Source organism: Carcharodon carcharias, chromosome 11, assembly GCF_017639515.1.
Source record: "Carcharodon carcharias isolate sCarCar2 chromosome 11, sCarCar2.pri, whole genome shotgun sequence".
NCBI lineage: Eukaryota > Metazoa > Chordata > Chondrichthyes > Lamniformes > Lamnidae > Carcharodon > Carcharodon carcharias.
In genome coordinates, this window is record NC_054477.1 from 130460976 (window position 1) to 130484693 (window position 23718).

At 42.0% G+C, this 23718-nt stretch overlaps 1 protein-coding gene across 3 annotated transcripts in view; it reads right to left on the reverse strand.

Annotated features, from left to right (window-relative positions):
* The window catches only part of LOC121283840 (glypican-5-like), a 1341390-nt gene that overhangs the window by 658123 nt on the left and 659549 nt on the right, over positions 1–23718 (reverse strand). For all 3 annotated transcript variants that reach the window (XM_041198623.1, XM_041198622.1, XM_041198621.1), the window contains one exon: positions 4769–4889. In XM_041198623.1, the coding sequence (XP_041054557.1) occupies positions 4769–4889 (121 nt within the window). The remainder of the gene's footprint in view (positions 1–4768; positions 4890–23718) is intronic.

A 23718-nucleotide genomic window follows, 5' to 3' on the forward strand; every position in this document is an offset into this window, starting at 1 on the left:
AGGCTTAATGGCACAATTCAAAAATGTGTGCAGGAACAGTGGGATTGGGGTTGCACGTGCATCGATCTTTAAAGGTTGCAGGACATATTGAGAGAGTGGTTAGCAAATCATATAGGATCATGGGCTTCATAAATAGATGCACTGAATAGAAAAGCAGGGAAGTTATGCTGAACCTATATAAATCTCTGGTTAGACCTCAATTAGGGTGTTGCGTCCAGTTCTGGTCACCACACTTTAAGTAAGGTGTGAAGGTCCTTGAGAGGGATCAGAGCCAGAATGTTTCCAGACATCAGGGGTTTTAGTCATAAGATTAGGTTGGAAAGGCTGGAGTTGTTCTCCTTAGAGCAAAGGTGATTGAGGGGAGATTTGTTAGAAGTGTACAAGATTATGGCAGGGTTAAATAAGGTAGACAAGGAAACACTCTTCCCAATACCTGATTGTACAAGGACTAGGAGACACAGATTTAAGATATTGCGCAAGTGATGTAGACGAAATGTGAGGAAGAACTTTTTTACACAGTGAGTGGCAATGATTTGAAACTCATTGTCCCCGAGGATGGTGGATGTGGAGCAATTAATGATTTTAAAATGAAACTGGATGGGCACTTGAAGGAAATAAACTTGCAGGGATATGGGGACTGGATTGTTCCACGTCATGGACTCAATGGACTGAACAGCCTCCTTCTGTGCGATAAATGACTCTATGCCTCTATGAGAAATTCAGTGACAAGTAAAGCTTTAAAAGCTCCCATTGTGTGACTGCTACAGGGCAGCAGACATCACAGGACTTACACTGCATTAAAATAAATGTTATGTTGCAGCACCAATGAATAGGAGTCATGTACAGGCCCACTTCTGTGGAGTCTAGAGAGAAGCAGTACACTTCGTTTCCACAGGTATATGGCAGGCGGCTGATATCCTATGATCACAGCCCTCACCCATCTTGTTCTCCCTTCTCCTGCTCTCTCTCTATCTCTCATAGGACTTACCTGGGTGCCATGTGAGATAAATGGCAAAAATTTAATCTGGCCACAAAGGCGAGCTGCATTTTGAGGCATGTCAGGTGCTGCCAGCTGTCCTCGATTATTATATGAGGTCTAAGGCTCAAAAGCTATTGCCTGAAAATGAGCCATAACAAATTTCTAGTCCCTTGCTTCCCTTGCCATTACGTTACATTTATCCACATTAAAATCCATCTGTTGTTTCTTTCAGACAAATCCCATATTGATGCTGCTGCCATATTTAGAAGGCCTGAATAAAGAAAAATGTAGGAATAGTGCAATTAACATGCAGAGGGTTACAAATAAAACCTACATAGAAAATTGTTAACAGGATAATGTAAATCTTTTTATTGGTAATGTTTTGAAAACAAAATGGAATTTTATTGATTTGAAAAGCAAAGCATGCAAGTATGAAAGTAATAGGCTTTTGATTTATTTAGTCAACTTGTGTTAGGCTTTGAACATAAAAATGGGAATTAATCAGATGGTGCTGACTTAAGACCATGTCACATTATAGATTACCATTTTTTCTTATTATTGTTCAGCTATTAGGGTGGTGATCAGTTATTTGAGGGGCTATGAATGATGGCAAACTTGCTGCAATCTAATCTTCAAGATTACAATACACATTGAAAATAAAGTATCTAAAATACAATGGCTTAGATATTAGATGGCTTAGTGTTTCAAAGCCTCTCTTTTCCTTCTCATCGTAAACTGAATATCTCTGATCATCCATGGTTCTCTGGGCTTGTTACTTCTTCCCATTAACCTAAAGGGAACATGTTGAGCCTGTACCCTCCCCATTTCCTTTTTGAATGCCCCCCACTGCTCCTCTGTAGATTTCCCCACAAGTAGCTGTTGCCAGTCTACCTCAGCCAGATCCTGCCTTATTTTACTAAAATCCACTCTCCCCCAATTCAAAACAATTTTTTGCAACTTGTCTATTTCTTTGTCCATAACAAACTTAAATTGTACCATGTTGTGGTCGCTATCACTAAAATGTTCCCCCACCACCACCTCAACCACCTGTCCGGCTTCATTCCCCAGAATTAGGTCCAGCAATGCACCATCCATTGTTGGACCCTCTACATATTGACCTAAAATGTTCGCCTGTACATATTTCAAGAAATCCACTCCATCCAAGCCCTTAACATTATGTCTATCCCAATTAATGTTGGGAAAGTTTAAATCATCTAATATAATTCCTCCATTTTTATTGTTTTTACACACCCCTGCAAATTTGCTTCTCAATTTCCCACTGAACATCTGGGGGTCTATAATAAACAACTAACAATGTGGCTGCCCCTTTTTTATTGCTAAGCTCTACCCACAAAGCTTTATATGATGACCCCTCCAAGATATCATCTGTCCTTATTGCAGTTACTGACCCCTTCACTAATAATGCAATGCCTCCTCCTCGTTTACCCCCTCCCCTGTCTCGCCTGAAGATTCTATATTACGGAATGTTGAGCTGCCGATCCTCCCCCTCCCTCAACCACATCTCAGTGATGGCTACTATATCACAATTCCACATATCGATACTCACCCTTAACTCATCCGTTTTACCTGTAATACTCCTGGCATTAAAGTAGAGGCCATCCAGCCTTGCCTTACTCCCTTGAAACTTAATGGAGCTCCTTCTGACTTGATTGTTTTACTGTATTATGATGTGTCCCTATTCTGCTTATATTCTGTGTCCCCTCCCCCTGCCGAATTAGTTTAAACTCCTCCCAACAGCACTAGCAAACCCGCTCGCAAGGATGTTAGTCCCGCTCTGGTTCTGATGTAGACCGTCCCACTTGTACAGGTCCCACCTTCCCCAGAAACGGTAACAGTGATCCAGGAATCTAAAACCTTCCACCCTGCACCAACTCTTAAGCCAAGTATTCATCTGCGCTATTCTCCTATTTCTGAGCTCGCTAGCACATGGCACTGGGATTAATCCAGAGATTACAACCCGAGAGGTCTTGCTTTTTTGTCTACTGCCTAACTCCCTGAATTCTTGATCCCTCTTTCTACATATGTCATTGGTACCAACATGTACCATGACCTTTGCATTATCACCCTCCCCGTTCAGGATGCCCTCCAGCCATTCAGTGACATCCTGGACCCTGGCACCAGGCAGGCAACATACCATCCTGGAGTCATGTTGACGGCCACAGTAGCGCCTATCTGTTTCCCTGATCATAGAATCCCGTGTTACTATTGTTCTTCCTCTCTTCCTCCCTTCCTGTACAGGCAGGCTGCTTGTAATGCCAGAAGCTTGTCTCTGTCTGCACTCCCTGGAGGAACAAGCACCTTCATCAGCCTCCAAAATGGAATACAGATTTGTGAGCAGGACCCCAGGGGACTCCTGAACTACCTGCCTGTTTCTCTTGGACTGCCTGATGGTCACCCATTCCCTTCCTTGCTCATGTCCTTTCAGCTGCGGTATGACCACCTCTCTAAATGTGCTCTCCATGATGCTCTCAGACTCGCGGATGCTCCACAGTGTCCCCAGCCACCATTCCAGCTCTGAAACCCGAGCTTCCAGGAGCTGCAGCTGGACACACCTGTTGCACACATGCTGGTCGCGGGCACTGGAAATGTCGCCGGCTTTCCACAGGGAGTATGAGGAGCACAGCACGGCTTTGAGCTCTCCTGCCATGACTTAAATCTTTAAATTAAGCCTTTTAAATCAATTGCTCTAGGGCCCTTCTTTCCTGAACCTTGTTACTGTAGAATATACAAACTATAAACCACAAAAAGACCTTAAACTATAAGTGATTAAAGTAGTAAATACTTACCCTACCTTACCCACTACTTACTGGTCATTTATTTCCCTTGTAGCCTCTACTGCTGCAGCAGAGCAAGTCCATGCTCTGAAGATTTAAGAAGTTGGATAGCAAAGAACAAATGCAAAGAGCACCTCTTCCCCAATGCACCAAATTCCCACTGTTCACCAAATTCCCAATACCCACATTCACTCTGGTTGTGTCTCACTCACGATGAGCTTTCTCCCCGGTTCATGTGCAAGCACACTGTAGGAAACTTTACTTCACACAAAAGTGATTAACATATAGAAAGGACTTCCAAATAGACCAATGGTTGCAAAAACTCTGCAAATATTTAAGAAACAATTAGATGTTACAATAGGGGATATTAGGATTTTGCTGGATGGATAAATAAAGATGGGCCAAAAGGTCTTCCCCTCTCTAATTGGCTTGTGGAGAGTAAGAACAAAGGAAAGTGAACTAAGAATCAGTGATGCAAAGAGAGAAGAGGTGCCCTGGCAGTGTCCATTATTTCTTGCTTGACCACAAATTCCAGAGCAACAGTATTAAGAAAAACAGAATTACCTGGAAAAACTCAGCAGGTCTGGCAGCATCGGTGGAGAAGAAAAGAGTTGACGTTTCGAGTCCTCATGACCCTTCAACAGAACTGGGAATTCAGTATTAAGAAAAATGGTATCAATACATTTTATTTATGGTCCACTGGTGAAGGAATTAACCTATTTCTGTGAGTTACCCCCGTAGCTCTACCAGACTTATCAATTTAACAGGGAAACAATTGAACCCGTACTTCTAATGAAGGTTTACCATGCCCAGATTTTACATTCATACATTTCCTAGAGTCATGGAAAAAAAGACAATTAAAAATATTATCTTTCCTTCATTTTATAGATTCGTAGATTGCATTCAATCCTTTTCCTCTAATAGTTTATGCAGGTATATGAACATCAGGTGATTTTATTGCAGCGTCTTGTCATATTGGGACATTCCTGCTTACCTGATTGATGTGCTTCAGTTTATCAATGATTTGATTTATGATGGGGTCAGTTCCTTTCACTTTCACCTCTGGGTTGCTTGACTGAGCTTTGATGCCATTGCCAACAACTTGATGTGTATAGCTGAAATCAATAAACATGAATTGTTCAGTTTAAATGCAAAAATCATTTTTTGCATAATTAAAAATGTGAGCATGGCAATAGGTTTATTTCAGTTTTTTAAAATCAAATTTTAACAACGCTTATTTGAGCTATGGAGTTATCTACTGCAATGACAACTACTATGTGATAATATGTAAAATTTAGTCATTTTGAGCTATGAAGAAAACATGCAGTCAATCAATTAAAGTATCAGAGAATGGTTATAACACAGGATGCTATTCAACCTGTTTTGTCTGCTCCGGCTCTGTGAAGGAGCAATTCATCTACTGTCACTCCCCACCTTCTCCCTATAGTCCTGCACATTCTTCCTATTCCCCCTTGAATGCCTCGATTGAACCTGCTTCCACCACACTCTCAGGCAGTGCATACCAGATTGCTTGATGTGTAAAAATAGCTTTTCCTCAGATCACCATTGCTCATTTTACCAATCCCATTGAATCTGTGTCCTCTGATTCTAAATCGGAACGATTTCTCCCTATCTACTTTGTTTAGACGCCTCATGATTTTGAACACCTCTATCACATTTCCTCTCAATCTTTTCTTCTCCAAGGAGAACAATCCCAATTTCTCCAATCTAACTCCATAACTGAAGTTCCTCATCCCTGGAACCATTCTCATGAATCTCTGTTGCACCCTCTCTAACGCCTTCACATCCTTCCCAAAGTGTGGTGCCCAGAACTGGACATAATATTCCTGTTAATGCTGATACAGAGTCATATACAAGTGTAAAAAAAAACTTCCTTGCTTTTGTACTCTCTGCCCCTGTTGATAAAGCCCAGGCTACCGTCTGCTTTATTAACCACTCTCTCAACCTGTCCTGCCACCTTCAATGATTCATGCACATATACACCCAGGTCCCTCTGCTCCTGAATCCCCTTTAGAATTGTACCCTTTGTTTTATACGTCTCTCTGTGTTCTTCCTACCAAAATGAATTGCTTCAAACTTCTCTGCATTAAATTTAATTTGCCAATTGTTCACCCATTCTGCAGACCTGGCTATTTCCTTTAGGTGAATACCTAAAATGGTTATAATCTGTTTAGATGATCATTCACCCCTACTGAAGAAATAAATGACCTGGTATTTAGGACGAGAAAGAGAAAAATTAAATGACCTCTTCACCAAAGTCTGATTTAATCTACAACAGGATGCTTGAAACTACTTTTGCTGAATCAGGAATTGTAATGAAAGTGGAAAGGAACCACTGCATTTCCAAGAGAAATGTGACATAAATTAAGATAGCTTAAGGGCGGGACCGGGAGTGAAGAAATAATCAACGGAAACAGACTCCTGGGGCAGAATCTTCTGGGTGGCGTGCTGGGGTGGGCCCCGCACACCAACGCGTAAAATGAAACGCAGTGATGTCGGGCGTGCTGTTGTTGGACAAAGATGATCTGCAATGATATAAACAATGTATTTTTGGTTGGTCTTTTTAGTTGTTGAAATAAAAGACAGTATGAAATGCTATTTTCTAGATTTGTGTTCTTTGCAAGCTGCCATAATATATGAAGGGTATTTCTGAATTGCCTAAAGAATTTTATTTAAATTCTATTTCTTAGCAAAGTTGGCATATGGAAATAATACTGTAGTTTCTCAAAGAGCTGCAGGTTAATTTTACCTTATAGTGAGAAAACTATGTTCCTTTCACAATGAAAATACCACTGGACAAAGCAATAATGTCATTTCGGATTCCAAGTAATGCACATCTAATAAAACTTTAAATCTGTCAATCAAGAACTTCAAATTTTAATTTTAACATAAGAAACTTCCAAAATACAATTCTCCAAGAAAGCATGACTGCTATATAATTTGTATATATGGATGAAGGTGCATAGCATATTTACCATGAAATCATCAATTCTAAACAATATCATTAAATATGAAGGTTACAGTTCACAATAATCATAAAAACAGGCTCTTAATCATTATAAACTGTGAATCAGCATAAAACAAAATTATTCAGCAACCTGATAATCCATATAAGATGGTAGGCAAAGGCCTCCCAGCATATTCCACCGGAAATGACATTCATATTGATTTTTAAAGGTAACTTATTTTGAGAAGTTACTCCTAAATAAATACAGCTATACATTTTTTCAATGGATTTACACCCATGTTATTATTGCTGATCGCAAATGTCAGTAATGAATAGCAATTATCTGCAAAATTAAGAACACATCAGAAGTTATGAAATTTGATTTAAATTGCCACATAACTGACAATGTTTATGGAAGTCAAATGAAAATATTTCAAATGTTGACATTTCAAAAGTGAGAGACAGGACTGACTTCAAAAACCCACAGGTTTTAATTAGTACACATTAATTAAAACTAACAGAACTATATGGCTAAGTTTAAACCTTTAACTCAACATGACAACATTTACCGGAAAGCATTAAATTTACGATAGGTCATAGGAGAGGAAGCCTTTAATTGGTGGCCTATCAGTCATTTATAATGTCTGTGCTTTGGCTGCACCAATTGAAACAACTTGTGGAAATATTCTTAAATTACTTCCAGTTTGTCATCTGGCACATTGCTGCAGAAGGTGAGCCTTCTCCCATAAAGGTCCTCTTTCAAATGCAAGATGTTCACCACAATGTTTCAGCACCATCAAAAACTATAATTTTATATTGATGTAAAAGAGTATTCCGATTATATTTTATCCAAAAGTCATTAATCACGTTTTTGCATATTAATGGAAAGCAAGGTGAGCTAAGAGCATTTACAGTTTCTCACCAGAGCTGTTCCACAGCAAGACCAACAACTTCAAAACAATGCAATTCCAGCAACTGCAGTGATTGACCCTGAACAGATTTTAGTTCAGCTTGAAATGATAGATTTCTTTTTAAAGGAATAATGGACTTGCCATCTGTCCTCATTTTTTTCCTCTATGCAACCACAGTAATGCATCATTTCAGCTGAATGACAAACATCTAGAAGGGAAACTTTATTTCTATCACATTGTGTGTTAAAGGTTAAACTACGTTTAAGAATAAAGAAGAAAAATAGAAAAAGAAAATAAAGTGCTGAAAAAGTAAAATGTTATTGATTTTTCAACAGGAGTTGAGCATAACTTCCTGGGTTCCTCTCTTAGGCGCCACTGACAGAAACTGGAGGAAGCAGTGGCATTAATTGGTTTTGAAGGGAGGCAGAGTGTCTTGCTACTTGGGCAGGTGCGAAATTCATTTTTGCTAAAGGTAGATTAGGGAAATTTGTCATTCTGAATTGAGGCAATTCATTCTTTGGCTCTCCTTAAACTTGAACCGAGATATACAGATTTCACTTTATGTGAACCCATGCATATAACACACATCAGGGCCAGAACTGATTGTCACATTTGTAGGGTTTATTGAGATATTTCTCCAGTGTTCATTGCCGAAGGTCATTATACTAAGCAAGCCCTCACTACCTACAAAGCAGAGTAGAGCATCATAGCATGTTAAAATGTAGTAATAGGCTGTTGAACCCATTAATTCTACACAGGTAACTATGCTGCCACTTTTAATGACATAGGCTTAAATTTTAACTTCTGACAGGTGTCGTCAGAGGGACAACTGAGGTGAATTGGAATTTATCCAACTTTTGCAGCACAAGGTCCAGGAGATTTTAACTCCTGAGCCGGATCCATATGGGCCTCATTAGTCTCCTACTGGAATTCGGCAGGAACCAGTAGTCATTTTGTTCATCCTATTCTTCATCTTGCTCATAATAGCCTTCAATTATTGTCTTTTTAAAGCAAGTGCAAAAGTACTCTCCATCAATAACAACTTGTAGCAGAGAATTCCACATTCAAAACACTGTCTAACCTTTTTTTAAGCCTCTTCTTTAATTCTGTTGGTTATCATGGCCATCTCATTGACCAACTGTAACAATCTATTGGTAGTTACCCTCATCTCATACAGCTGCCATTGTGCGCTGGTGGTGGAGGGGGGTCCATGTTTTACGTGGACGGGGTACCAGTAAAGCAGGCTGCTTTGTCTTGGATGGTATCCAACTACTTACATGTTGTTGGAGTTGAACTCATCCAGGCAAGTGGAGGATACGCCATCACACTCCTGACTTTGCGTCCTGTAGATGGTAGACAGGCTTTGGGGAGACAGGAGGTGAGTTAATCGCTATAGAATGCACAGCCACTGACTTGCTATTGTAGGCACAGATTAATGTGGCTGGTCCAATTAAGTTTCAGGTCAATGGTAATGACCCAGGGTGTTGGCAGTAGGGGGATTCAGTGATGGTAATGCCGTTGAATGTCAAGGGGAGATGGTTATATTCCCGCTTGTTGGAGATGGTTATTGTCAGGCACTTAGATAAAAGCAAAATACTGTGGACACTGGAAATATGAAATAAAAATAGAAAATTCTGGAAAAACTCAGCAGGTCTGACAGCATCTGTGGAGAGAGAAACAGAATTAACATTTTGAGACCACACAACTCTTCTTCTGGGCTAAAGAGAAGTGGAAATGTGATAGAATTTATCTTTGTCAGCCTCTCCTTAGTAACCACCTATCGCTGACCTTCTATCCTGCTTTCCCTGTTCCACCCCCACCCTTAAACAGTATAAATTCCAAGACATTTGATGTTTATTTGGCATCTTGCCAAAGGTTCTTCTGAAAATCCAAATACTTTACAGCTACTGATTCCTCCTTATCTATCCTGCTAGTTACGATCTCAAAAAACTCAAACAGATCTGTCAAACATAATTTTCATTTCATAAATTCACATTGATTCTGCATAATCTTATTCTGATTCGCTAAATGCTCTGTTACCACATCTTTAATAATGAATTCTAGCATTTTTCCTACTATTGATGTCAGGCCCACTGGCCTATGGTTCCCATTGTTAACTCTCCCTCCTTTCTTGAATAGTGAAATTAAGTTTCTTTCCTTCTAATGCATGGAGGTTGTTCAAGAATGTAGGGAATTTTGGAAGATCAAAACCAACACATCCACACACTATTAAAACCTTAGGTTGAGAGCTATCAGGCCTAAAGCATTTGTCAAATTTAAGTCTCATTAATTTCTCCAGTACTATTTCTTTATTACTGCTACTAATAATAATAATTATTATTCGAGGATAGCAGGCTGAATGCTGAAACAGCGGCAAGAGTGAAGGAGTTGTTGTTACAAGAAGTAGCTGCTCCATGTCTAAACAACCGTTTTCAGTGATAGGCTCAAAAGTATAGCACAGTTCCTGCCTTTTTCCAATTTGAGGAAGAATATACCATTGGATTTGACAGATAAGATAGATGAGGCACCAGTATCATCCACATCAGTAACAATTCATGAAAGGTCAATAGAAAGACAAATGTGAAAGAATAAGTACTTCCTCTAGTCTGTTCTTTCAATCAATTTGACAATCTGCACCATTCAACGTATCATACCAACTAATCAGACGAAGAGTTTTCTGCTATTCAGCAGGCCATGGCAAGCATCAGTCAGTAACTGCTCATGAGCTTAAAGGAGGTGGATAAGATGAAAAGCACCATGTCTGTCTCATGGTGCTATTACAGCATTAGTGCAGTAAGCCCCTCCTCCTATCAACAAAACGTTTGCTCTCCCTTTACCTGATTTGCTCTTCCAACTCCTACAGATAAAACTTCCACTTGTTTCCATGTCAAAGCCACCAGAATTTAAAGCCCCTGCCCCAAACAGCAAGTTCCCTGCGAACACCGATAATGTGTTCAGTAATCTTACAGGGCTGTACCTCAAAATGATGTAGGCCTTGTGGTGAGAATCTCTGGAGTACAACATGAGCACTTCTCCTACCACCCACTCTTCCCAAATTCAGATACATGGCAGATCAGTCCTGGAATGTGGGCAGAACTAGCTACTTCTCTGAAGTTAAAATTTGGACGGCCTCGTATTAATTCCCACAGGAGTTAGGAAGCCAGATGTCTTAAAAGTGTTGCTGGCCTGAGAAATGGCATGGGCAAGTTTCCTCCAGGTATCATCATTCCATTCCATGGTGGATCTGTATCCTCGCTGATCAGCTGGCTAGCTTCACTATTAGTAACTGACACATCCCGAAAGTCCTCAGTCATAGCAGGCTGCAACTCAGCCCCAGGATCTGAAAGCAAGATGCTGTCTCATCTGTCCCTTATTTCCATCAGAGCTGTCAGTGTTGAGGAAGTAATGATTGGCAACTGGCTGTTTCTTAGGTGGGAGCTGATGCAGATTCTAATGAAATTGTTACACAGTCTAATTATGATTTAAACAAAATATTGTTGCAAATGAAGGCCGTGGTGGCTTCACAGCTATCAGTTGCATATGTCTTCAGAAACTGAGCAAGGAGCCTGCACTTAGGTTTGGTGTCCTTCAAACATTCTTTTTAGGCATTTTCTGGGTCCCTTGAGATTGAAACTATACAAAGTCTTCCCCTTGGCTTCCAGTGGGAAAATGACACCTACCCCTTCAACTCCATCATGTGCTGGATTACCCAATGCCACTAATACTATGTAATTCCTTTTGGGTGACGATAGCTGAGTTGACTTATGGGAGTGAAAAGCAAGTAATGCAGTGGTGCGATCAGAAAAGTTGTGGCAAAATAACATGCAGTAGGAATTTGGCCCAGGGATTAATGACCTCCATATCATCGTCAACCATCTCCTTGGGGATATCATAAATACCATCTATTCCTGTGGACCTATTTGTTATGAGCCCATTTAGCCTGCTGAGGACATTTATCTTGTTTATAATAAGTCACTGATTTTACTTGGGATATCTGTCTTACTTGTCAGGAGAGGGCACGTTGTTCATGTCTTCTCTGGTGAACATTTGGAGCAAATAGTCACTCAGAATATTTATCATTTTATGCTCATCCTTAGTTTGAAGCCCATCTGTTTCTATTACAATTTTCACCTTCTATCCTGACTGCCCTCTTGCTGCACTATATGTTCTTTTTAATATTAAGCTTAGCTTTGGCTGCTATGGCTTTTTTCAGGTTTCTCTTTGCACCCCCACCCCTCGCACCCGATCACCCTTGTAATGTAAGCATGCATTTACTTATATTCACCGCGTTAAGCTTTAAAGATTTGCACAGGCTATTTTTACTCATTATCTCTTTTTTAATTTGTCGTGCCATTTAAAATTGTTTCCTTAGTCTGAACTTTCTGATTTTGTGAATGCAATTATCCTACAATCTCTACATTATTCCTACAAAGCTGCATAACTTGTCTCCCACTAAAATGTCATTCAACAACTTCTTCTAATTGATCTACTTTAGTTGTTTCATCATTTCATCAAATTTAACAATCTTAAGTTATGTATCTGGCTTTTGGCCTGCGATATTTTGAATTCCCAGAACATAGTAAATTGCATCTTTTTTATGGTTGCTGTTCTTCAGATCTGTTGCAGCTTCCACTCCCTATATATTTTCTGGGTCATAACAAATGCCAGATCAAGGTTAGCATTGTCTTGTGTAGCTTCGTTGGTCAACAAACATTTGTGAATGATATCTACCAATTTTGATTTAAAACTGAATTTCCCAGTATATATTTGATTGATGGATGTCCCACAACAAAATTTTACTATTCTTAAATACCTTCACTATGGGCTAAATCTTCCGGTTGGTGTGCGAAGGCAAGCCCGACACACCGATGTGTAAAATTACACGCGATGACGTCAGGCATGCATCCCGACACTATCGTGCGTCACCTCGATATTTCATTCGGCAGGCACACGCAGCAGGTGGCTGCATGCCTGCTGAAATGTCAACAGCCTATTAAGGCCACTAATAGACTAATTAAACTAAGGTTTGCGGGCAGGTGAAGAGCCCAAGCAGCCTTTGCGTTTTTCAGGAAACCTCATCCACAGGCGGGATGAGGTTTTCTGAAGCTTTTATAAAATAGATAAATAAATACATTTTCCAAACTTCACAAACATGTCCCAGCTCACGTGACACTGTCACATGAGGGGGCATGTTTAAATAAATTTTAACTTTATTTATTAAAAAGTTTTATAATCCATTCAATCTCCCTGAGGCCGCATAGGTAGTGCGTGTTACGCTGGATTGGTCAGCCCACATAAAATGGTGGTGCGCAGCCACCCACATTAAATGACAGGTGGTGATTGGCTCTGCGCCTGCCTCCACCCGCCCTTGTCCAGTCTGCCCGCCATAGGAAAAATTCTCCCCTATGTCTTCAGGGAAAAATTCATACTCATTCTTATGCTGACCTAGTGGTCTATAGCATACTTTTAGGACTGAATTTTAGCGTTGGAGCCAGGAAACAGGAGCTGGACTGTTTCCAGGTCTTGAACCCGTTCGTTGCGGGGGAGGGAGTCATCCTTTGGGATTTTGACCTTGGGCTCCTTAATTGGCCAGGAGAGAGGTTCCCCATCCAATTAAGTGTAGAAGGTTGGCTTGAACCTGGAGAGTCAATTAAAGGCTTTCCAGCTTGAGGGGAGCAGCAGAATGCAGTAAAGGGTAACAGTGAGCGCACTTCAACATGTAGGTGCTCTCTCACCAACTTTTTCTTTAAAACTGTAAAGAAATACAGATACAAGCACCCAGGCTACCACCGTGGGGGTTTGGTGGAGGAGTAATCTCTCTACAGGATATCATTTGGCTGCACCCATACCCAGGCAGGCATGGAGCACTGCTTGGGTTACTGACACCCCGGTCTGCCAATGGGTGCTTGCCTCCCAACAGTTAAATTTCCCCCTGTCACAACGCAAAACTGGATGCCAACTTTTCTTAACAAGGCTCTTAATGAATGTAATTGGCTGCGCACTTTATGGGGGTGGGCAACCCTGCCGACCCAACCTGCCTTGCAAAAATAGCCGGCGCTGGGAGCAGGGTCGGGAAACCAGCACACTGCCACTGTCTGTATTTTTGGCCTTGTCTGCCTCCCTTCCCAACTTTGTTGGGGCCCAAAAAATTCTGTCCTTAGTTTTGGCTTGGGTTTTGTTCAGCATTATAAGTGCCGAGTTCATTTTGTAGCTTTCTACCTCCTAAAGGGTCAGCTTATTTTACATTCCAGTGACCCCTCACCTATTGGGTTATGCCTTTTCCTTTATGTTCACTAGTGTTTTAGTTAAGCACTCTCTGGGCAGAATCTTCCGGTTGGTGTGCAGGGACAGGCCTGACATGTCGACGTGTAAAATGACACGTGATGACGTCAGGCGTGTGTACCGAGGTCATTGTGTGCCACCGCGATATTTCATTCAGCGGGCATGCACCGGAGTCGGCTACGCGCCCATCAAAATGTCAATGGCTCACTAAGGCCATTAAGAGATTAATTAAGGTATTTAAGAATGCTGCCCGTCCGAGGGTAAGGTTGACGGGCAGGCGAAAAACCCAAGCGACCTTCGTGTTTTTCAGGAAACTTCATCCACGGGCGGGATGAGGCGTCTAGAAGCTTTTATCAAATAAATAAATAAATTGTCCAACCTTTACAAACATGTCCCAACTCATGTGACACTGTCACATGAGGGGACATGTTTAAATAAATTTTTACATAATTTATTGAACTCTTTTATTATCTATTCAATCTCCCCGAGGCAGCTCTGTGACTCAGGGAGATTGCTGCACTCTTTCGTGTGCATGAGCAAAAGAACGCAGGCCCCGACTCTCCCTCATCCCCCAGCTCACACAGGTAGTTGAGCGCTACTGGCTGCGTGTTACGCTGGGCGGGCCTTAATGTGCCTGCCCGCATAAAATGGCGGGGCGTAGCCGATCGCGGGTGGCGACTGGCTCCGAGCCTGCCCCGCCCGCTCCCACCCAGCCCGCCCGCCACAGGAGAAATCCAGGCCTGGGTGTTATATGGAATATTATATCCATTTCCATTATCAGGATTTCTGATATTCCTGCTGCAAATAGTTCTGTACTACCATATCAGTCCACAGCTCTGGCATCTTATTTCTAATGTATCCAGCATTTTTGTATATAAATCTTATTATAGATTTGCTTTCTCTCATGTACCCTTTTGTCTGCTTATTCCTAGTATTTGGTCCAAGTAAGTCTCAATTTTTCTGATTCTAGACCTGCTTATTGACTACATACTATCCAACAATCTGTCTCATCTGACACCTTTGACCTCTTTCATCTTCCCTTCCATATCTGCCTAGTTTAACTGATTAAGTGCCACAAAGCTCCTTGCAAGTCTATTAGTCCTTACTTGGTTTCAGAATAGACTGTCTCTTCTCCACTTGTCCATTTTACTCTGGAAGGATTCCCAGTTTTTATTAAGGTTGTACTCACACAATGCTAACAGACACTCATTCACCTCCTCAGTTTTCTTGTTGAATTCATGTCCTTCGCAAAGCATTGGGAGTATTACCAGAGGACATTGCTCCAGATGATCCACTTGTGAGTTTTGAGCCTATCATCATATATGCGCTTTTAATGACGTCTATATAATTCCTACCTGTGCCATTTATCCCTAACTATTCAACCACAATGTTCCTCTCCGCAGTACTGAGGTGCGTGCATATCGTGTTGGGGGGAGGGTGTGAGGGTGGGAGTGCAGGAGAGTGGACACAACTATGCCTGAGTGCTGGGCTTAGTGGGATGGCAGGGCTGGGGGCCGATGGTGCAAATTTATGAATAAGACTAATCAGTGATAATATAACATCCAGTAAAGAAAACAGAATTGAAAAAGATGTTTCTGAATTTCCATACAATTTATTTTATGACTTGCCATGTATAATGGTGTTGCTATTTTTCTCAACCAAGTGATATTATTGAAATCTACAGGCGCGTGCGATCGACAGGTCCAGGAGCAGCCGGAAACTGACTGCCAACCGCGATTGGCCCACGACTGCAATTTCACGCTGGCTGGCCAATTAGCGGGCAGCCAGTGTGAAATGCGTGCTGAAAAGCTTAGTGCTGCTGAGGTGGGGGCGGGAAGAGGATAGGCCATGACATCACCCTGGGCACGGGTGAGCGCTGCAACAGAGCTCCCTGAAGGCAGACAGCTGCCTGAGGGAGCTGCAGACCTTCATATGATCAAATAAAGGTTTAAGAAGCTGCAAAAAAAAAATGTCTGTGCATCACAATCAAGTAGCAGAATATATACCTCAAAAAATTGCTGTCCATAGATATTTACTTTTACATTATTTCACAATGGAGATTTTATCCCGCCCTTGGATGAGGTTTGATGAAAAAGGTAAAGGCCGCCTGGCCAATTAGCCCGTCCAGGACACTCACCTGACATCATCTTGCACAGCTTTACGCCCGATTGGGTCGAGAGCGCGCCCGCCTGCGGGACGCAAAATTCTGCCCCAGATCATACTAGATCACTTTGGATGCCAATCCATTGAGACTAACCAATACTTGCAGGGTATAATTTCTTCTCACATTTGGGAAAATTAAACTTAATGAACATATGCATAGTAGCTGCAGGGATGTTCTTTACATTGTCTTACATGATGAATTTCAGCAGACTATACTGAGCTTGTTTGGAAAGGATTAATTTAGCTACCCTGTGAATCGACAGCAATAGCATAGTGTGCAAAATTGCATATTTTCAGTCGCTCTTCCTGTATTTTTCTGTCAAATAAGCTCTAAAAATCTTATAATATTACTTTATTAAATCATGAAAGTTACAAATGCTCATTTCCTAGATTCCATTCAATGCTAATCTATAGCAGATTTTGAAATTCAAACCACTGGTTACAAAATGCAGCCTGGGATTGGGACCCAATAAAGGTGATGCATTCCACCATGGCAAACTATAAAAGTGAAATCAATAAATCTGGTAATTTGTGAGCTGGCATCGTGAAAGTTAATAGATAGTCATAAAACCCTATCCTGTTTATTAATGTCCTTCGGAGAGGCATTGCCACCCCTCCCTCGTTTGTTTTCCAGGTGGCTCCAATCTAACACCATGGGAAGAACATTAAGCTCGGCAGGCGAGCGGGCGCACGACCGACCCAGCCAAGCCTAAAATGATGTGCGATGATGTCGGGTGAGCATCCTGAAATCGTCGTGCAGTCCCGCAATATTTCATTCGGCAGCGCACTCACCGACAATTAAAAGGCCTGTTAAGGCCATTAAAACTGTAATTAAATTCAAATTTACGATAGGTTGGTGGGCGGCCGAAAAGGCTAAGCAGCCTTTGCACTTTTAAGGAAACCTCATCCACGGGTGGGGTGAGGTTTCCTAAAGCAAATAAAAATCTAATAAAAATTTTACATTTCAATTGAAAAGATGTCCCTGCTCATGTGACAGTCACATAAGGGGACATGTTTTATGACATTTTTAATTTTATTATTTTTTTATAAACAGTGCCTCATCTCCCTGAGGCAGCTCTGTGTCTCAGGGAGATTGAAGCGCTCACTCACGCGCATGCATGAAGTTCGCACTCGGCTCGCTCGCCCTCCTTCCCCTGCCCACACAGGTACGCTGAGCGCTGCTGCTCGCAGGCGGCAATCGGCTTCCCGACCATCCCCACCAAGCCCACCATCCAAGGGCACAATTCTACCCATGTGTTGACTCTTAATACTCTCAAAACAACTAGGGGTGGACAATAAATAGACCTCATCAGTGTCACTCACATCCCATGAATACAAGCTGGCTGAGAATGTTTTCTCTCGTCCCCCTAGCTTGCCCATTCACAAATTCAAATGTGAGCAACTGCAATGTCATTGACAATCTGTATTTATTCATCTACTTAAATGGACTTATGCAATCACAGACTAACCTTAAAGACTATAACTAGACTTGATACTGTAACTAGATTTGCAATTTTATGTGGTCATGTGACATTAGTGGAATTGAGGAGATGTGGGTGCAGAGTGGGGGAAGCCAGAGTGGAGCCTGGATTGCTAGAGCGGGGGCAGAGCTGTTAGGAGGGAGCAGAGCCAGAAGTGCTGGAGGAACTTGGGCCCAGAACTTCCATTCTCCAGGGGCCGTTGCCCCAGAAGATACATTGGGGTCCTCCTCGAAGTACCCATGCAAGGACTGCAACAGGAATTGCCTGAGAAGTTTAAATTTACTATGGGCAATTACCCTGCACCAGGGACCACTCAAAACTCCAAGTTAAATCGGCGAATTCAGATAATTCCAACTCTCTTAGCAGAATAGTTACCCAGGAAAAGTTAGAATGATTAAAATCAGTACTAACTCCTGGGTAACTATGGTACTGACTGTTCTGAACACACCCTAACCACCCTGACTACCCCTGCCCCCTTTGACTACCCTCTTAACACCCCAACTATCCCCATCCCCCCGACTACCATCCCGAACCCCTAACTACCCTCCTGAACCCCCCGATTGCCATCTCGTGCCCTCCAACTAACCTCATCCATAACTACCTTTCCAACCCCCTCTAAGTACTCCCTGACTACTTCCGAACTCCCTTACCGCATGACGACGCCTGACACCCCCCATCCCCTGACTACCCGACCCCCCAAATCTCCACACCCTCCCGAACCCCCACCCCGGTTCACCTGACACCCCCGACACCCCGACCAGCCCCTAACTACCTCCCACTTCCCCGACTATTCCCCAAACCACCTGACTAACCCCACCATCCACTCCACTCCCGACTACCCTCCCATTCACCTGACTACACTCCCCTCACCACCCAGCCACTTCCCCCACTTCCCCCCAATAATCCCACAGCCACCTGACCACTGCCAACCACTTGACCCCACCTCCAACCACTCGAACACCCACCGACCACCCAACAACCCCCTCCCCCTGAACACCCTAATCCCTCATCCAGCTACATTTATCTTCTCCATGGCTTCTCAAAGTGACTGGGACCTTTAAATTTACTCAGTTTATGGCAACTGGTGATGCAAAAAGGGGGCACAGCTTCACTTCCAATGACGCTGCTGCCCTGCACTGAAAGAGCTCCGGGAGCTGTGGTGTTACACATTTCTCAGCAAGCCCAGGTCAGAAGATCGCATGAGAAATATGCGGCTCCTGACCGAGGAAAGTGAAAAGGAGTGGAATGGCAATCCGACGGTGAGTGTCACTCCATGGAAGTTCTGGGCCTGGGGTGCGGGTAGGGATGCCTGACTGAACAGAGGATTGGGGAGTGCCGGTTTGCTCTGGAAAATTTCAGCCACAATACTTGCCCGAGGTTCAAGGAAACTCACACCAACTGAAAGCTGGTGCAATTTCCATTGTGCACCAAGTAAAGGCTGCAATATTTTCCTTCAGAGGCCTATTCTGTCATCTTACTGAAGCAAAAAAAAAAATCGTCAATCATGGTTAGGGCAATGAGGACCTGTTCCACCTCCTGAAATTGACACTGTAATGTTCCATTTATCCACATGGCCGTTGGGACAGGTGCTCGTACAGGCTGAAAGTAGAGAATTCTACTTTCCAGAATTACCTATTTTAGTCTCAAATTAAGATTGTTATGTGTAAAGTAATACAATTATGTAGAATGCAGACTGCATTAATATTGATATTGTTCAGATGTTATGCTGGCAACTCAATTGCCTTCAATATGAGGGGTGCTGCATATAAGCAACAATCTTGTCATTATTTGTTTCAAGGTGCAAATTGAAAGCTGAAGAAACATAAATTATTGTGAATCATTACATCCTCCTGTTCAACCAGGTCAATTTGTAAAATAACTGAAATAGCCATCACAGAAAATAAAGAAAATTACATACAGATAATAAAGATTCATGCATAGCTGCACTCAATCCAGAAAAGTATAGCTGCCCATGCTTATATCATCAGCCCTTTCAGAAAACTTATGGGGCAGAATTTTTGCCCTTCTCGGGTGGGCTCGACGGGGCAGGCAGGAGTGGTTGGGAAGCTGACTGCCGCCCATGATCAAGGCCAGACTGTGATTTCACGCTGGCAGGCCAATTAAGGCCTGCCTGGCATGAAATGCGAGCGGCAGCGCTGCCTGTGTTGGAAGGGTGGAACGGGAGGTGGAGGAGGGCCAGTGTGAATGTCGTCCATGCGCACAAGTGTGCACTTCAGGGAGATGAATGGTTTTCAAAATAGAAAAATAAAGATGTTAAAAATGTTATAAGACATGACCCCACATGCAACTCTGTCACATGAGCAAGGACACATTATTAATTAAGTTTTAAAATTTTTATTTTATTTTTATTTTCTGTTGGAATCAGTGGATGAGATTTCCAACAAATGCAAAGGCAACTTAGCTTTTTCGTCTGCCCATCAACCGTAAGGTGGGACGGGCAGCAAAATGCTTCTTTTAATTATGTTTTTAATGGCCTTAACAGGCCTTTTCATTGTCAGCGGGCACGCGCTGGAATCGGTAGTGTGCCCGCCAACCCACATATTGCACGAATGTGCAATGACATTGGGACGCCTGCCCGACGTCACCGCGTGTCATTTTATGCTTGGTCAGGTCGGGCTCATGCCCGCCCACTAAGCTAAAAATTCAGCCCATGATTATTTTGTGACGAATGAGATGAACGAGATGACAGGCAAATAGATAAATAGATGCAAAAATACAAATATTATGCAGTTATTTTAAAATAAGCCAATTTGAGGTCCCCAGCTGTTTTCCCGTTTTGTCTTACAGTTCACTTATAGATGAAGATACTCTAAAAAGGCACTGAAATGACCTGACAATGTTAATAAATATTGTAGTACAAAGCCAAAGGAATCTTATTTCAGGCACATTAAACCAAATATGGAACTAAAAATAAAGACACAGATTTCCTCAGGGATCAAATTTTGATCTATGCATTCTTACCCAAGTATGCATTCTTTTCCAAGTTAATTATTGAAAAATTGTCAATGATAGCTGAATTATGCTTTATGACTAGAAAGCAAGTAGGAAAAGCATACAACATTAAATCTTTGGGCGAATGTGCATTCTTAGATAAAGAGGAGTAAGGGTTTGACCTAACTTGCTGTATATTCCAAGTGTCAAATAGTTTTCAGTAAATAGTTTTCATACTGGCACATGCAGAAATATACTGACATCACAGAACTGACAGGGAAACAACATTAACACTCAAAGCCAAGACCTTATTAGCTATGTCTACTATGGTGAGGAATCTATAATAACAGTAAGACTGCCAGTTAATAATAAAAGGATGAAAGTAACTCTTCTCACTCTTGAGGCCTTTCTCCAAAGCAAGTATTCCTTTCATTACTTAACTGCTACAAATAAAAGAAAATATTAACATTGTCAGTGATCAATCTGGTTTTGAAAAAGTTTTTATAATTCGGAGATCTCTTTACTGTAAACGCACAATAATTTTAATTGCATTTGTTTTACATGTGCTTTACTATTAGCAAATATGGAAAACATCATGTTAAAGAGAAGCAATGATTAATTCTAAATTGCTCTGCATATTTTTGTCATTCAAGACACTTTTTACTGTATCCTTGAACAAAGTTAATTTCTTTTAAGAGAATGTTGAATTTTTCAGCAGAAAGTTTGCTTACACTTAAAACTACCACTTCATATTTCTTCATTCTACCAATAACAAATGTTATTGTTCACAAATTTGATCTCCAGTAACCAGCAAAACAAGGAAGAATAATTTGTTAGATCATTGCCAGCTTCAGTTACACGTGGTAATGAAAATCTGACAGACACCGAGGTGTGCTAGTCAATGAAGGGAGGTTTAATTGGCTTGTGACGTACAAATTGTGCATCAAATAAGAATCCTGGTTTCTCTATTGCTATATAAATACTCATTTGCCTTCATTTTCATATACTGCTGCTAAAATCAAGATGCTAGAAGTAGTAACTGTGAAATATAATGCTCAGGACCACAAATCCACCTGAATGTACCGATGCCATGTCAACATAGTGTAGTTATCACTAACTATGATAAATACAGCCAAATTTGTTTTCGGAATGTAGTTGAACCTTTACATACAAATTAGCAGGGTATTATCCAAACATTAAAACACAGTTCCTTTCAATTTATTGTTGTACAAAGACACGTTTCCCCACCATCCCATAAGCCAGTTCGAGAAACTTTGAGGAAGCAACGTGGATAAAGGGGAACCTGAGGACTTAAATTTCCAGAAGGCATTTGAAAAGGTGCCACGTTAAAGGTTACTGTGCAAAATAAGAGCTCATGGTGTAGGGAGTAAAATATTAGCATGGATAGAGGATTGGTTAGCTAACAGGAAAGAGAGAGTAGGCATAAATGGGTCATTTTCAGGTTTGCAAGATGTGACAAGTGGAGTGCCATAGGGATCAGTGCTGTCGCCTCAACTATTTACAATATATATCAGTGACTTAGATGAAGGGACCAAATGTATGGTTGCTAAATTTGCTGATGACACAAAGATGGATAGAAAAATAAATTGTGAAGAGGACATAACAACCCTGCATAGGCACAGAAATAGGTTAAGTGAGTAGATAAGTTTGGCAGATAGAGTATAATGTGGGAAAACGTGAACTTGTCCACTTTGGCAGGAAGAATAGAAAAGCAGCATATTATTTAAATGGAGAGAGATTGCAGAGCTCTGAGATACAGAGGGATCTGGGTGTCCTAATACATAAATCACAAAAAGTTAGTATGGAGGTACAGCAAGTGATTAGGAAGGCAAATGGAACTTTGGCATTTATTACAAGGGGAATGGAATATAAAAGTAGGGATGTTTTGCTTCGGTTGTACAGGGCATTAAGGGACCACAAATAATGTACTGTGTATGGTTTGGTCTCTTTATTTAAGAAAGGACATAATTGCATGAGAAGCAGTTCAAAGAGGTTCACAATTGACTCCTGGGATGAACAGGTTAGCTTATGAGGAAAGATTGGACAGGTTGGGCCTTTATCACTGGAGTTTAGAAGACTGAAAGGTGATCTTATTGTAAGATATAGGATCCTGAGGGGACTTCCAACAGGATGGAGGCTGAGACGATCGTTCCCCATACGGGAGGGACGAGAACTAGGGGACAAAGTTTAAAAATAAGGGTTCCCCCGTTTAAGATGGAGATCTTAACCTCTTGTGACAACCTGCACAAGTCGCATCTTCAGCGATCACGTAGGACCTCTCAGCACACCCAGAAGGCATGCATGCTTATCATCTGCTCTTGCATTCATTCTGCTCACAGTCTATCTGTCTGTCTTTATACAGGACAAGGTTGCCCACAACAAGAGGGAGAAATCCCAGACTGGAAGGGGATGCTGAAGCTCAAGCCACTCAGCCCCTTTGAGCAGCTATCAGCAGAGCTGGCTGGTGAAAAAAGGGACCATTTCTGCACCAAAGGCAATATAGGTGTCTCCCAACAAGCCACTGAGGGACCATCCAGAGTCATCGCCCACCCGCCGACATTGTGAATGCTCTTTAATATAGATTACTCTCTAGCCAATCACTAATTGTCTCTTTTCTCTATTATAGTCGCCAGCAAGAAAAGGCATTGGGAAATTGCCAACCAGTCCATCAGCCTCAGCACCCAGAGTGCCTTGGAAGAGGAGGCTGAGGAACCATCCGAGGAAGACACATCACTGCGTTCACCTGCAGCCTCCACTAGCACAGAGACACATACTTTGGTGGGTCCTAGTTCTAGAGCAGGCTGGTGAACACAGCACAGAAATGGGTCTGCAGCAGACAGGCGCAATGACAGCCAAGATCTCTGACACTCAGAGGACTGCTGGAGACCAAGCTCCTGCTGAGTCCAAGTCCAATGACGAGCTTCTGGAATCATCCCTCAAAGAAATGTTGGAGCTCAAAAGACAAGTAGAGGAACAGCAGGCAGGATCCACCCACGTTCCATGTGATGTTGTGGTTCTGACATGCGAGCACATTGAAGGCGCCATTGGGAGGGTGGCATCCGCCAAGGAGACCCTGGTCCAGCACTTTGTGCTGGATGTGTGCTGGGAACTGTGCACCATCACTATGGCCATAAGTGGATCCATCAGTGGCTAGGCGAGAGGGGTC